The sequence below is a fragment of the Diabrotica virgifera genome, chromosome 9 (assembly GCF_917563875.1).
Source record: "Diabrotica virgifera virgifera chromosome 9, PGI_DIABVI_V3a".
In the NCBI taxonomy this organism is placed as follows: Eukaryota; Metazoa; Arthropoda; class Insecta; order Coleoptera; family Chrysomelidae; genus Diabrotica; species Diabrotica virgifera.
Genome location: NC_065451.1, coordinates 179631509 through 179648527, shown reverse-complemented (window position 1 = coordinate 179648527; position 17019 = coordinate 179631509). Strand labels below are relative to the sequence as shown.

Sequence of the window (17019 nt, the reverse complement as noted above, 5' to 3'; positions counted from 1 at the left end):
AAGTAAATCAGGTACATTTATTGCGAGCCACAAATAATCCTTCAAGGAGCCACATGTGGCTCGCGAGCCAGAATTTGGCCAGCCCTGTATTATAATATATTATAATGTCATATTACAAGGTATTTTACTTTCCCGCACGCCGTGCGGAAAAATTTACTTTCACGCATTGCGTGCGGGAAAGTGCAACTTTCGGAAACGAAATGCGTGCGTGAAAGTGGCTCTTTTAGCACGGCCGTAGAAAAATAACTATTATGTTTTTACTTACCCTTTTCTGTATAAACAATTGAAAACGCACTTATATTATTGTGCCTACATCACCACTATTTGCGAAAAAAACAATAAAAATTATTATTTTGCCATTAACCTGCAAATACATAAGTATAAAATTTGTATATTGATGACAAACTCGTGAGGTTCATTGTCAAAAACGTTCTAGTTATCGCTTTTAATTTCAATGTTAAGAAGGGACAAAAGTGCATTTACCTATATATAGATTAAAGGAAACGGTACGAGGTGTAAAGATAAAAATGTACTGCATTAATTTCAATACACATTTTAATACTCTCTTACAAGGAAGAGGTCTTTAGACTTCGTTAACATTTCAAGGAAGAGCTATTTTGATTTAAAATTTCAATGACATCTTATGTTACACAAGTACATCTTGTGATACCTCATTTAAAAGCTTCTGAAATACTGATTACAAAAATTTATAATACTTTAATCCTTTTTAAGAGCGTAGACGCAAAATTTCGATCGAATTATTTTTAAACGTATTTATTTCTTTCAAATTCTGAGACCTGGGTATTGGTGTAAGGCAATAGCATATTATGTGGATGATCTGAGACATGCCAAAGAAAAGCACTACTAAGGGTAGGAGGTGGGTGTGTCATCCATCCATTCGATGGTGAAGGAAAGGGTGGAAACCTACGGGAAGGATGCGCAGGGGAAAATTTTTCAAAATGAATTTTCCGCGTTCAATAAATTAATTTTTATTTTGTTATCATCACTTTAATTCCCAAAGTTTCCTAAGACTCTTACTCATCAAATGCAACAAGTTTAATTGACATAGATGCAACTGCCAAAAATTTGGCAGGTTTTGGATTTTTTACTGCTTCATTCAAAAAATTTACATATAGCCCAGTAAATGAATGGGAAATTCGGCGATACCGTGTAATTTTCAGGGGCAACTCCGAATTGCATGAAAATTTAGATTTAGGTTCTGTTTACCCTCCACTTCAAAGTTCAAATTGTGCCGTTGGTTGCTTTTACTTGGGGGGTGACAGTCACCCCTTCTTGGGGGTGAAAAAACATACGCTCAAGATAAGACCGGAAATGGATAAATTGACTGATTTTAAGCAACTTCTGTTCTATAGAGTTTTTTACGTAAGTCAATGCTTTTCTCGAGTTATTTGCCATTGAAAATGTTGATTTTTCGACATAAAACTACGTTTTCAGACGGTTTTTCGCAAATAACTCAAAAAATAAATATTTTATCGAAAAAAATATCCTCAGCAAAAGTGTAGCTGATAAAAACCCAAACAAAAATGGTGTGTCAGTAAAGTCTATCAATAAAATAAAAACAAAGTTGTAGCTCATGAAAAATACGTTCTTATTCGTCTAATTCCAAATCGAATATTTCAAGGTGACATCACCGAAAAATTAAGCACTTTTTGGGAAAAACCCATTTAAACTTTTTTAAAGTGTTTATAAAAAGCTTTGTTTTAATTTTTAACAAAAGTTTTAGCATTAAAAATAAGCGAGTTACGATCAAAATAAAGTTTGCCCTCTTTTTTTTTGTAAAAAATCATGAAAATCTCGCCGTGTTTAGCTCCCCAAATGAAACTGATCGCTACCACTTTACAAACAATTGACTTACCTATCTATTTTTTATATGATCTGTCAGTCTCACTGGTTCAAAGTTTTTATTTTTGAAAGGGTTATAATTGAGAAAGCTTGAATGGGTCACTAATCACGAGTGTATGCAAATTTTGAACAGCCATATCTTAACCCATTTTTGTCTTACGGAGAAAAAAAGTAAACTAGCATATTTATAATGGCAAAACCTACATTTTTTTACTCTTTAAGATTTTTCTTACCACTAATACTTTTTAAGTTATTTTGAAAAAATATAATTTTTTAAAAATTTTTAGAAAATTTTTTTTTTGCTATAAAACCAAATGTTTTCAAAAATAAGCACTTCAAACCGATCAAACTTACAGATCATATAAACAATACACATACAGTTAAAATAGATGATAAAGCCAAACGATTAATTTAATTTAGGGTGCTAAATAGAGGGAGGTTTCCACGATTTTTTTTACGAAAAAAAAAAGGGGCCAACTTCTTTTTCACTGTAACTCGTTTATTTTTGATGCTGTAAACTTTTGTAAAAAAGAAATAATAAGCTTTTTTTCGATACTTTAAAAATGTTAGTAAGGTTTTCCCGAAAAACGCTTCTTTCTTCGATGATTTCGCGTTGAATTATTCGATTTGGAATTAGACGAATAAGAACGTATTTTTCATAAGCTACAACTTTGCTTCTGTTTAATTTGTAGACTTTACTGGTACACCATTTTTTCGTTTTTTTATAGGCTACACTTTTGCTAAAAGTATTTTTTTCGATAAAATGTTTAGTTTTTGAGTTATTTGGAAAAACGGTCTGAAAACGTATTTTTTTTGTCGAAAAATCAACATTTTAAATCGCGAATAACTCGAAAAGTATTGACCTACGTAAAAAACTTTATAGAACACAAGGTGCTTAAAATAAGTCAATTTATCCATTTCCGGCCTTATTTTAAATATGCGTTTTTCACCCCCCGAGAAGGGGTAAATGTCACCCCCCAAGTAAAAGCAACCAAAGACACAAATTCAACTTTGAAGTGAAGGGGAAGTAGAACCTAAATTCAAATTTTCATGCAATTCGGAGTTGCCCCTGGAAATTACACTCCAAAACGGTCATTTATTGGGCTAATAATCAAAAAACTTACTTGACTCTATCAACAGGAATTTCGTTAACTGTAACATGTTTTAGAATTCTGATCATTACAGACATCTACTTATTGTTTTATAGTGTTTGTTTTTGCAGTTTCAGCAGTCAATTGAACTATAGCTTTCAGCAAACATAGACTATGCAAATCACATATTTATTATTATGTGTATCACGCTTGTTCGTCTATGTATTTAAATAACTATTTGTTGTCGAATGTGTAAGTGCATTTATTTGCGATGTATTTATGAGCAGATATGATTTTTAGAGTGATTAACGAAGCGTTTCACGAATGGCAGATAGATTTAATAGTTCCTGGTAAATACCTAAATACCATAAGCGTCTCTGATCACAGTTTCTGGGTGGGGTTCGGCATTTCTTGGGTCCCAATTGATAAGGCAAAATGTGAATCCAGGTGTAATGCCAGATAATGTCAAATGCGAAAGTTCAACCAACTCTTATATTTAAGAAAAGAAATGATATAAGAGTGTGGAAGTGTGGTGAGGCCTACGTTAGTGTATGGAGGTAAAGTGTGGCTGGTAAAGAAGATTCAGAAATAAACGAAGGAAGTACTTGAAATGAAAATGTTACGGTAGATGTTTGGTAAGACTAGAAGGGACAGGATCAGGAATGATGTGATTAGTAAAAGAGCTGGGGCTGACTACAGTCTCCATAGTCTCCACAGAATAGGCCATTTTTGGAAAAAGTTATTTCCCTGCAATTTAATTGCTGGAATCGAATCTTATGATTGTATATATAAATAATATAGGTATGCAAAGTCCGCAGATAGTGTGCTACTTTTTTTATAAACAAAATAGCGCACGAAAATCGTGTTTTTTTTCAATTTTTGCTCTAAAACTCCAAAGATATTCACTTTACACCAAAAACACCCAAATAAAAATTCACCTTAATTAAATTCTGCATAGAGACGTGTTTTTCCCGATTTACTTTGACAAAAAGTGTCCCCGGAAAATGCAAGTTTTTCCAACAAAATCTTTAATTTTTAACTAAAATTTTAGATAAGTAATTGTTTATTAATAATTAAATAACTTGGTAATATAAAAACTCTTCTCGCATAGATTATAATTCCAGAAGTAGATGGAAATTGAATAAACAGTTTAGCAACAATTGAATTATGAATTAAAAATTTACCGTCGCTATAATCACAATAATTATGATACATAAGAATAACTACGATATTTGTATAAAAAGACACTGTACCTATCTAATGTACTTTACAGAATTGAAATTGGACTATTAAACCGGCCTCAGAAATATTTTAAAATTATAAACCATTTTTTGGCTTATAAACAAATAGAATATCTCGGAAAATATTAAATTAAATTAAATCGTGAAAACTGTATTGGAAAAAAACGGTAGGACGCTTCTTTTAAAAGAAAAAGGGTTTAATTGTGCTGAGTGGTTCCTGAGATACAACCGGTCAATATTGTAAACAATAAGATCATAATTTTTGAACCATCACCTTTTTATTTCAGTTCTCTTTCTCCACACCAATTTTCATATCTTTAAAATAATCATAACATATATTATTATAATAAAAACTATCGATATTACTAGTGAAAATTGGCAAAAATAGCAAAATTCCAATCAAAAATCAGGTTGGACAAAATGTAATCTCAAAGTTCAAAATCGGTATACGTTAAAAAAATGCATTTTCTCGGCTTCGCATGGAGCAATTTTCTTCATTTTTTTTTTTGTTCCCAAGTAACTCGAGTAGAGCCATCTAACTAACGTATTATTAAATGTCAAAGTTGCTTTTGTTTTGTTATAATAAATTAATTTATTTATTATAACAAATATTTTTAATTTGTTTAAATAAAAATTGTTTAAATAATTATACAGCTTTCAGATGAGAATATTTGTGTTTTTAACGTTAAAAGGTACACTTGTAGTAAGTTTATCTAAAAAAAGTCTACAACTGGAAAAAATATGAATGTAGTTTTCTTTTCTTATAAATGAATGAATCTATTATAACAAAACAAAAGTAAGTTTTACATTTAATAATGCATTAGTAGAATGACAACAAACAGAGTAACTACAGCCAGAGAAGATTCCCAATAGGAAGACGATCAGTAAGAAGACCACGAAAACGATGCAACGACAAATTACTAGAGACACATTGAAAAACAGAGAGAGCTATGTCTATACAAAAAGAAGAAGAAGAGAAATTTGTCTATTAAAAAAATACTGACCAGTAGATTCTTCTCTTGAATCAATCTGCATAGAACTAACCCACACGCGTGTAGGCATTCTGATTTTTGGTCACTCAATACATAAAATTAGTATCAGTTCAGCAGTTATTATTATATTACTCTATCGATTTTTAAATCATTTGATTACTTAGTGTCTTATATAATTTATATCCTACAATTACACTACTGAGAAGAAAAATAAATGCTAATAAGAAATGTTAGTAAGAAAAATAATAAATACACTGGCGGGCAGAAAATATAGGTCACATTGAAATAATTGTGATGTTTCGTTGAGATTTTTGCTTGTAAACTTCTGTTTGCTGTTGTAAACCATTGGTACTGTATTTTGTCAACTAACTTTAATATTCAATATTAAATTAATAGCAATATTTTGGTTTTTAAGCTTTATTTAAGAGAAGTAGCAACTTTAGTCCCGCACATCAAAGAAACATGAAACGTAAATTACGTTTCATGGAAATAAAACGCTGCTAAACTAATATACGTCCGGCCATTTATGAAACTCTCCGAAAATAAAAATGTGTCATGAACATGAATCACACTCGTTTCATTGGTAGGCGGACTTTGAGATTTGTTTAGCGCAGTGTTTTGTTTTCATGAAACATGTTTCACGTTTCATGTTTCATGTTTTTCGTTTCATGTTTCTTTGGTGTGCGGCTTGCCTATGAGTTAAAACAAAGTGCGACTTATTGTTAAGAAACTGACAAAAAAATTATTAAAAGTAAACATTATTGGAATAAAATCTTCATTAATAGCGTTTGTTTCCTTCTCTTGCATTAATGACAACTCTTTAAGTGACCAAGTATATTCAAATGGGAAATAAGCCACAATTTTACCTAAAAATGATTTTATTAACGTTTCGACGCCCAAGTCGGGTGTCGTTGTCAAAATACAAAATAATACTAAATAAACAAAAATGTTGTTGCTTAGTAAAAAATTTTTTATTTGTTTATTTAGTATTATTTTGTATTTTGACAACGACACCCGACTTGGGCGTCGAAACGTTAATAAAATCATTTTTAGGTAAAATTGTGGCTTATTTCCCATTTGAATATACTTGATTATAAAAATGCCACAAGAAAATAGCTTCAGAACAACATCTTTAAGTGACATCTTCGCAACGAAGATTGGCAATTATCATGGTCATTCTGAGCTTCGAGTCAGCTGCTCTGAACAATTTCCTTAAGCTGCAACCAAACCATTCTCTCAGGTTCTTCAACCAGGAAACGCATTTCGTTCCTACGCTTCTCCTACCCTCTATTTTTCCTTGAATTATGGACAACTGTATGGCATTATGGAACAACTATACTTACAACTATTATTTTATTTACAAAGCTAAAGAGCCCTTGAAGGCCTAGGGTTGAAAATTTTTCCATTACAATTACCATTGCACTTAACATTTTTGTATTAATTATATAAATTACATTTAACGTTTCTTACAGTCTTTCCATACATTTTTTTAACCATTTCCTTCGTTGATTTATGTTCAATGCTTTTGTCCAATTCTTTTGTCCTTTCATTTATTGTTTGGTCTACCATTCGTTCTGTTTCGAATTAATTGTCTTTCATAAGAGTACTATTTTTGACCATTTTTCCTTTTACTATTTTCTTTCACAAAAACATTCTTAAAATAATTGATGGATTCGAGAGTTACTTGATGGAAGGAAGTTCATTTTATCTAACAATAAAACACTGTAAACGTTTGTTTTCTATAATTCCACAAAATTTATTATAAGTATGTGACTACAACTGTTTCGGCAGAGTGGCTTTCTCAAGTGATTTAGTTTACTATGGGTTTGCCTACATGGTCTACTTATTCCCAAAGTTTGGCGCACTGTCTCAGTCACAAACATCGCAAAATACCCCTTACATTTGTTTATATTCACCCCTGCCCCTCCCCTTTGTCGGCCACGCAGCGTTCCAATCCTGGAGATTTTACTTAGCTACGTCATGATCTACATTACCAAATTTTGGTGCACTATCATGAGCGTCACAAAAAAAAAATAATAAAAAACGGGACTTTGACCCTTTATAACTACCTTCCTCCCCCACTCTGGTTTCCAGCTCTGGGGATTTTACATATCTATGTTATGGTCTACTTATATCCAAATTTTGGTGCACTATCTCAATTACGAACGACGCAAAAAACCTGTTATATTTTTTATATTCACCCCTACCCCCACCCCTTTGTCGGCCATGCAGCGTTGCGTCCCTAGAGATTTTACTTAGGTACGTCATGACCTAAACTTATTCCCAAATTTTGGTGCACTATCTAGATCATGAGCGTCACAAAAAAAAATAAAAACCTCGATTTTGACCCCTTATAACTACCCTCGGCCCCCACTCTGGTTTCCGGCCGTTGGTGAAAGTCATGTACACAACTAATTCAACATATCCCCGTATAGTTTTTCCATATTACTTATCAAGCACAAAATCCGCTCCCAGCTCTTAGACTAATACTATAATAGTATTTTTTAATTTGGTATTGTGAATTCCTCTAAAATAAATCACAAGGTTATAAATAATTACGCACACGGAAAAGTACTTTTTACGCCCTTATAAATATACTATCAGAAGTTTGCGTTCCATGTTTATTAGCATTCTATAAAAATATTTGCAGTGACTAATATGATAAACCGTTGAGTTGATAAAATTGTAATTTCACATTTCACAATATTTTTAGTGTATGAAAGTTATGTTCTTGATTATATTTAGTGAAACAATTAATTTGTTCTTAGTATTATATTATTTCTTAGAATTTTGTTTATTTCATTGGCTTACATCACTAACATTAGGAATAATAAAATTCTAGACGTGTTGGTAATATATTCTTAGAAAAAAATGTAGGATAAAAGTATTAGAAAGAAATATGTATGAGGTAATATTTTGGAATAAGCTAAATATTCCAATAACCTTAATTTCTTTTTATTTGTCTATAGTCTAGACTAGTCTACATAGAGACAAGTTTTTTTAAGTTTAATAGACCTCCTATGGAAAAAGGTGAACGACTAATACAGTTATAACAAACACAATGTTTAGATATCATCCGCGAAGATTATCAACATGCACGTCACCTGGAGGACAATATAAATTACCAAATAGATTATAATATTCCTATTACTAAAGAATGGGGGTGCTCATAGTCTAAGAGCTAGTGAACCCTCCGACTAACGGTCGTCCTGTAAGGCTAGAAATTTGTCTAGTGATAATTCATAGCATACCAAGGCTAAAAACCATGACCAGGCAGCCATCAGCCGTGCACGTGTATCTACCAGGTGAATCGAAAAGTGCATAGTTTAGGGGTAAAATAAACTTTCTCCTGTAAGGTTTAAATTTAAGTATGTGTTTGACTTAAAATGAATTCAAGAATTTTTTGTAATTGGGCAAAAATGTCAACTTAGATCTCTAACGTAGATAATGACGTGCAACGGTAAGTAAATTAGACGGACTGTACCTAAATATACGATAAAAAAATTCTGAGAAATTTAAAAATAATCGTAAAATATATCAAAAATCATTAAGAGTATACAATTTTGAACAACCATATCTTGCTTAAAAATAGTCATACAGCCTTCTGGTATAGACCGTTTTAATCATAATTGACTTTTCTTCCTACTAAATGTGACATTGCATATACCTAAAGCTACGTAGAAAAAATTTACAGAACAATGTTTGAGAAGTAACAAGGAAAATGGGCTAAAATCGCTGTAAGTAGCAAATTTTAAAAATCATATTTTGAAAACTGTAAATCATAGAGACTTCTACCAAACGTCTTTTTAAAGAGAAAGGATGGCAATTTTTTTTTCTGTGAAGAAATGCCTTATTTATATCCCCGTGGAAAAAAGTTATGGGGCAAAAAATAAAATTGTGATATTTCGTGTTTTTTCTTGCCTTTCTTTTGAATACAGTTTTGTTTAAAAAAATATTTTTGATTTTAAAATGTGATGTTTCAATAGTAAATTTAACCCGAAACTATTTTCCTGTAGACGTGTTTGTACCAAAAGTACATAGAACTCACCCTAATTCGCCCTGTGCCTAGGGACTAATTCACCCCTTTCTCAAAAACGCACCCATTTAAACGCACTCCACGGGTTTTTCATATTTAGAGGTCCATTGACTATATGAAATAAAGAACCCCGTTAACGTTGTAGTTTCTTTCCAAAATACATCATCAATAGCCTACTAGACACCTGCTTTTTGGAAGTTTGAACAATTAATTTAAGCGAAAAGCAATGTTAATTTTTCGAATAAACATTTTTTCCGGTTTTCTAACAGTAGTAAATGTATTTTGAATTAAATAAATTACATACATTCGTCTTTCTTTGTCAATTATTTTAATATAAAAAAATTGTTTTTGGACACCCTGTATAAATATCGATGTTAATGTTTTTATTACTGAATAGAGAATTGAATAGCCTTTCAAATGAACTAGCACACGACCACTATTCTCATTTATAAAAATCATCGATTACGTCATCACGCCCACATGGATGACGTCACTAGTCATAATAGTATGACATATATGACAAAATATCATAATTTAAAAATAAAAATCGACCATCGTTCGGCATTTTTCCATAAACTTGCCGGTTTACGAAATGACGAATTTATTCCTTTCATTTGCACCATACCGTATACTACAGAGTGTCCAGAAACTTCGACAAACGAAGACAGGAGATTCTTCAGATAATTTTAAGACAATTTAGCTAAATTCACCTAGTCCGAAAATGCTTCCTAAGGGAGCTAGAGCTCTTTGAAAATGGCGTCTTGTAATTAGTTTTTCTTAAATATCTCCAGAACGCATCAATTTAGAAAGACGAAAATCCGTGCGTATATTTATCTTCCAGGGATAAATCAATTTCATCCATTGCGAATTGCTAGTACCAATAATAGGCGATAATATCTTATCACATAACTTTTTTGGCTTTAACTTTTAGGCATTTTTGACACTGAATTATTAAATTGTGAGGTATTCTAGTACTAAAAGGTACTCTTGCTAAGTCAGTAGGACACACAGTTTTCTAGAAAAATTGATTTGAAAATTTTTCGTTTTTTGAATTTGAAAGAAAATTGCAAAAATTTTTCAAAAAGAAACGGTGTATTTTACCATCTTAAAGCAAGGGTAACTTTTAGTACTAGAATACCTCATAACTTAATAATCTAAAGTCAAAAATGCTTAAACATTAAAGAAAAAAATGTTATACGCTAAAATAACCGTTGACCTACCCAAAACGGGCGCATATGACACATACTAGAAATTCACAATTAATGAAATCGATTCATTTCTGGAATTTAAATAAACGTACCAGTGTTCGTATTTCTAAAAAGTTTTTTTTATTTTTTTTGGAAATTCAAAAAAAGAAAAATTTTCAAATCGATTTTTCTAGAAAACGGTGTATCCTATCGACTTAACACAAGAGTACCTTTTAGTTGTAGAATACCTCACAATTTAATAATCCATAGTCAAAATGCTTAAAAATTAAATATAAAAAAGCTATGCGCTAAAATAACTGTTGCCCTACCAAAAACGGACGCCTATGACCGGTACTAGAAATTTGCAATGCATGGAATCGATTTATCTCTGGAAGATAAATATGTGCACCAATTTTTTTTGTTTTTCTCAATAGAAGCGTTCTGGAGTTATTTAAGAAAAACTAATTACAAGACGCCATCTTCAAAGAGCTCTAGCTCCCTTAGGAAGCATTTTCGGACTAGGTGAATTGGGTTACACATCTTAAAATTATCTGAGGAATCTCCTGTCTTCGTTTGTCGGTAGACATTCTGGACATCCTGTATAGTCTAATGTTGTATACTTTGGAGATAGCGATTAGACATGCATTGTTATTTACATAATTTGTTTACTATGTTTGACACTACAGAAAGAGAAGACCAATAAATGTCAATAATTATCACAGTATTAGCAAAATCCTTTTTAATAGTTGAACGTAATGAAAATACCTACATTAAACAAAAGCAAAAGTTGACTACTTACGATTTTTTGACCATGGAAGAACTAAGGAAACTCTCGTTTTCTTTTTTGCTGAACTATGCAAATGCATAATGGACGAGGTGAGTAGTACTAGTACCAGTTACGCTAATATATCACTTACATTCTCGGATTCAAACGCACCGGACTGTATTAAATGAGATTATGATTTAAACTGACATTCATAAAAAGAGAAAATCCAAACCGCTAATTTTGAAATGAAATATCAATGAAAGAACCACAGGCCACTAATTATTACTCACAATATTATTGCTAATTATATTTGCATAGGAAGAAAGCAAAAATTAAGTTAATAGATCATTTGCGGCCCCTTACTCTATTACGGCTAGGTGTATTATCATTTTGAGCATGTATGGAGCGAGTTGTGAGGAATCTTGTTTACTGTTCTGTAAAACTATATTAATAGGTTAAAAATCTGACACTACTGAAAAATCTGTCAATTTGTCTACTTTTGACAATATGCATTAGGCGAGGAAATGAAGCAATTGACCTACTACCAATTTTTTGTATGAATCACATAGTGCGGCAGATTCGTGCAAATATTATAAGAATTGTGCATTTAGTAATAAAAGCATATAATTTGGACCACATATACTACACATACAAAGGTTCAAAATTAGATAGGAGGCCATCTCAGATTTTACCTTTTACAAAAATGGCGGGGATTGAAAATGGCGACTATACATATGTAACTAATAGCACGATAACTTTTGAACAAGACTTCAGATTTCAACCAAATTTGGTATAGGTTCTTTTTTTGATGTGTAAGATCGAGATCTTGAACCGGAAGAATCGGTTTACCAGAACTTGTGTTTTTCTTGGTTTTTATGTAAAAATATGTTGTTTTTTTTTCAATTATTTCACCCTGTATGTATTAATTTTTCAAACAGTTAATACGGCCATTAAAAAGAGCTTAAAAATGTTTTTTAGGAAATATTTTTAACTTTTAAGTTATGGTAATTACCATTTATTAAGTGCAAAACGTATCTTCACATGTACCTATATGCGGCAGATTCGTGCAAATATAAGAATTATTGTGAATTTAATGGTAGAAGCATATAATTTGAACCACATATACTACGCATATAGAGGTTCAAATTTAGGTACGAGGCCATCTCAGTTTTTGTTCCTTTTACAAAAATGATGGCGGACATTCAAAATGGCGACTATACATATGTGACTAATAGCACGATAACTTTTGAACGAGATGTCACATTTCAACCTTTAGTATATAGGTTCTTTTTTTTTGATGAATAATATCGAGGTCGTGCACCGGAAGAATCGGTTTACCAGAATTTGTGTTTTTACCATTTTTTTATGTAAAAGTATGTTGTTTCTTTTTCAATTCTTTCACCCTGTATATATTAATTTTTCAAGAAGGTGATACCGGCGTTGAAAAGAGCGTAAAAATATTTTTTAGGGAATATTTTGAACTCTTTAGTTATATTAATTACCATTTAATACATGCATAACATATCTTCACATGTAGGTACCTATGTGCGGCAGATTCGTGCAAATAATAATATAAGAATTATTGTGCATTTAATGGTAGAAGCATATAATTTGGACCACACATACTACACATACAAAGATTCAAATTTAGGTATGAGGCCATCTCAGATTTAGTCTTTTACAAAAATGGCGGGCATTCAAAATTAATCTGCCGCCCATAGGTACATGTGAATATACGTTATGCATTTATTAAATTGTAATTAACACAACTGAAAAGTTGAAAATATTTCCCAAAAAATATATTTACACTATTTTCGGTGGCGTTATTACCTTTTTGAAAAATTTATGTATACAGGGTGAAGGAATTGAAAAAGAAACAACATATTATTACATAAAAAACAGTAAAAACACAAATTCTGGTAAAGCGATTCTTCCGGTTCAAGACCTCGATATTATTCGTCAAAAAAAAACCTATATACCAAATTTGGTTAAAATCGCAGGTTTCGTTCAAAAGTTATCATGCTATAAGTCACATATGTATAGTCGCCATTGTGAATTCCCAGAACTGAGATGGCCTCGTATCTAAATTTAAACCTTTATATGTGTAGTATATGTGGTCCAAATTATATGCTTCTAACATTAAATTCACAATAATTCTTATAATATTTGCACGAATCTGCCGCATATAGGTACATGTGAAGATAGGTTTTGGATTTATTAAATGGTAATTAACATAACTAAAAAGTTAAAAATATTTCCTAAAAAATATTTTCACACTCTTTTCAATGGTGGTATTATCTTTTTGAAAAATTAACATACAGGGTGAAAAAATTGAAAAAAAACAGCATATTTTTACATAAAAACCAGGAAAACACAATTTCTGGTAAACCGATTATTTCGGTTGAAGACCTCGATCTTATACATCAAAAAAAGAACCTATATACCAAATTTGATTGAAATCTGAAGTCTCGTTCAAAAGTTATCGTGCTATTAGTCACAATATATAGTCGCAAATTTGAATCCGAACCATTTTTGTAAAAGGCAAAATCTGAGATGGCCTCCTATCTAATTTTGAACCCTTATATGTGTAGTATATGTGGTGAAAATTATATACTTCTAGCATTAAATGCACAATTGTTTCACTTATCGGCTGCACTAACAATGAAACTTTGGCATTCGATTCGTAATAGCCTTAGGAAACTGCGTAAAAAAATGATGATAACGAAATGAAAATCGCTTTATTATACAAGGAAAATACATTTTCCAAAATACATTTCGAAGTAATGAAAAATAATAAATTTGTAGTTTAAAAATAATTTTTTATATAATAATTAAAAGGAAATGCCAGATTAAGCCATACGACCCTCCCTCCCTCTGAGGGGAAAATTCACTCATCCCAGATATCTACGGTATTAAAAGGAAAGATAAACAAGGATGAAAATAAGAAGAAGGGGAAAGCTCGAAGCTAGAAGGGAACATAGAAGGTGAGAAGCATCAATGGAAAAGAGAAAGAACTGGTAGAAGAAATGAAACAAAAAATAGAAATACTAGGAATAACGGAAACGAAGATGAAAGAAAAAGGTCTTAAGAACATACACAAAGGATATTGGTTACTTTGGGTAGGAGCGGATACAAAAGAGAGAGCAAAAGAAGGAGTTGGGATAATAATTGCACCGAATAGACTACAACATGAAGAAACATATGGCTCAAATTCACCAAGGTGCAGAATTGTGGAAAGTAATTGTGTACGTGGAAGAGCGCTTCTTGGCTGGTGTTTCTAGGAACATCATCTAAGAGCGAACGTCGCCTTTTGCTTTATTATAATTATTACTGTTTGTCTAGTTTGTATTTTTTTTTTTGAAAAAAAGCAATAAAGTCATTATTATTATTATTATTATTATAATTGGCTTTGCTAGCAAATTAATGTCTTAAATCTTGACTTAAATGAAAAAAGAAAATTAATAAATGACTACAACTAACCTATTTTGTGTGTACATCAACCAATATAGTTTATAAATTAAGTAAATTTTAAATTAAATCAATACACATGCATAGAAAGTCATTTCGGGAACGCGTCCTAGTGAACGATTTTCAACAACAAGTACAAAATATAAATGAAAACGTTAAGGTATTTAACACCTCTATTTACTTAATATACAGCCTTTTTTTAACAAAAACTAATTTTGAAAAGTATACTAAAATATTATTTCTTTTTAATAAGTAAAACTGCAAAAAAAGTTTGTCCGATAGCGCACAAGTCATTTAGTGAACGCATTGAAAATCGAACAAAAACAATTCTAACTGAACGCAGCCATTCAGTGCCGATCGTCAGTTGACGAAGAACACAATAACAAAGACGGCTATGGGTGCTTTTATCGTCAAGTAAATTATATTTAATTGGTAAGTACCTTTCAATTCTTTATTTGTAAAGCGTACATCAATTGTCCGTCAATTCGTGAACGTATTTATTATGTTTAATTATTTATGAAATTCTTTATTACAACACCAAATATCAAAGTAACCTCAAATATTTTGCTGTTGACAAAGTCAAGTTGCATTTAAAATGGCCGGCGTGCAATCAAAGCGCGCGCTTATTTGAAATCATCATTTCGTGAACGGTAATTTCGTGAACGTTCCCGGACATGATGACACGATCCCGGAATGACTGTTACGTTCCCGGAATGATAATTATCATTTCTAAGGGCGGATCATTTAAATCTTTAATACATTTCTTTTATAATTTAGTTGCTTTTTTGTTGCAGGATAATGGAGACACCTGATAAAGAAAAAAATCAACGAAATACTCGAAAAAAGCTTAAAAAGATAGTGCAGCTTATTTACGCCAAAAAGAAAAGGCAAATGCTAGAAAAAGAAAGTTTTTAGATAAGATGACTGAAGAACAGAAAGAAATAAAACGGGCTAAAGACAGGGAATATTACAGCTATACAGCTACTGTATAAAACGAAAAAGCTAGAAAACAAAGTGAAGAAAATTACCGATATGACCGAACGAGAGAAGCGAAAGCAGAGAAAAGATTGGAAAAAAGCATCAAAAAAAATACAGAGGAAAGAAAAAAGGTTTATCAAATCTAATAAGTAATACGCCGCCACAATCAGATGACGACTTAGCCGTAGTAACTCCAGATAGAAGACAAGTAGGCAGAAAAACAGTTCGAAAAGATAGGGCGAAAGCATACCGAAAAATTAAAAAGCAGGAAGAAACTATTGTTCAAATGAAGCGGAAAATTCAATCTCTGACCAAAAAACTACAAAGAAAAGAAGCCAGAATGAAAACTGTTCCAAGTCCCGTTAGGAAAGTTAATGCTTTAATTAAAGATATTCACGTTCCTCCTGCAGTACGCAAGCAACTTCTGTATAGCGAAGTATTGACTAGCCAATTGCAAGAAAAGGCTGATGCTTTTCCCAAAAATTCAAAAGAGAGTCTTTCATAAATGTATCAGTGGAAGCACTTTGCGGAAATACAGAATGCTACATATGGCCAAGAATATTTTACCAGCTAGGCTAAAGAAAACAAACTCTAAATCAAGTCTTTTGAAATCTGATGTCAAAGTTCGCGAAATTGTTTTAAAGCAAGAAGTTCGCCAAAAGGTCATTGATTTCTTCGAACAAGATGATGTAAGTCGAATGTGCCCTTCTAAGAGAGACTATGTTAAACATAATCGCATTAAAAAACAAAGACGCGTGCTTTTACACACAGTTAAAGACCTTGTGTCAAAATTTGTAAAAGAAACTGGAATGGTCTTATCATACGCAACGCTATTGAGAGCAAAACCATTTTGGGTCGTAGCGCCAAAATCAAGGGATAGAGAAACTTGTATGTGCGTGAAGCATGCAAATTTTGAAGAAAGGTTCAATAAGCTGAAATATGCAAAAGAGCTTAAACACGCGTCTATTGAACAATTTATTGAAAAATACACGTGTAATGTTAAGTCTCACGACTGCATGAATAGTTTATGTGAAAAATGCAAAATTCCCGAGTTTGAACTAGGAGATAATAGAGATTCTTTGACATGTTTTATGTGGAGGTCCGTTCAAGAAGAGAAAATTATAAAAGATGTGAAGAAGACCTTCAAGATAACAAAAAAAGTTCTCATTTCCAGTACAGTACAAAAATTGAAAGTTGCTTTATTCGAAGATATTCCGGCTATGAAGAAACACTTATATGGCATCTATAGTTACAATAAATTGAAAAAAGAACTAAAAGACAATTTACATGAAAATCAGGTAATGATACAAATAGATTTTTCAGAAAACTATACTATGAAATACGCAAATGAAATACAGTTGACACACTTTGCTAAGAAACAAATATCTATTCACACA

The 17019-nt window shown here is 31.7% G+C and overlaps 1 protein-coding gene across 6 annotated transcripts in view; it reads right to left on the bottom strand.

The window, feature by feature from the left end:
• The window catches only part of LOC126892156 (phospholipid-transporting ATPase ABCA3-like), a 361018-nt gene that overhangs the window by 187785 nt on the left and 156214 nt on the right, over nt 1–17019 (bottom strand). Inside the window, exon 1 of one of the 6 annotated variants that reach the window (XM_050661616.1) lies at nt 11210–11291. The exons of 4 other annotated variants lie outside the window; for them this stretch is intronic. In XM_050661616.1, coding sequence (XP_050517573.1) covers nt 11210–11276 — 67 coding nt within the window. In that variant the 5' untranslated portion in view covers nt 11277–11291. Of the gene's footprint in view, nt 1–2987; nt 3040–11209; nt 11292–17019 lie in introns of those variants that run through there. One more of the 6 variants, XM_050661617.1, reaches the window with a different exon arrangement.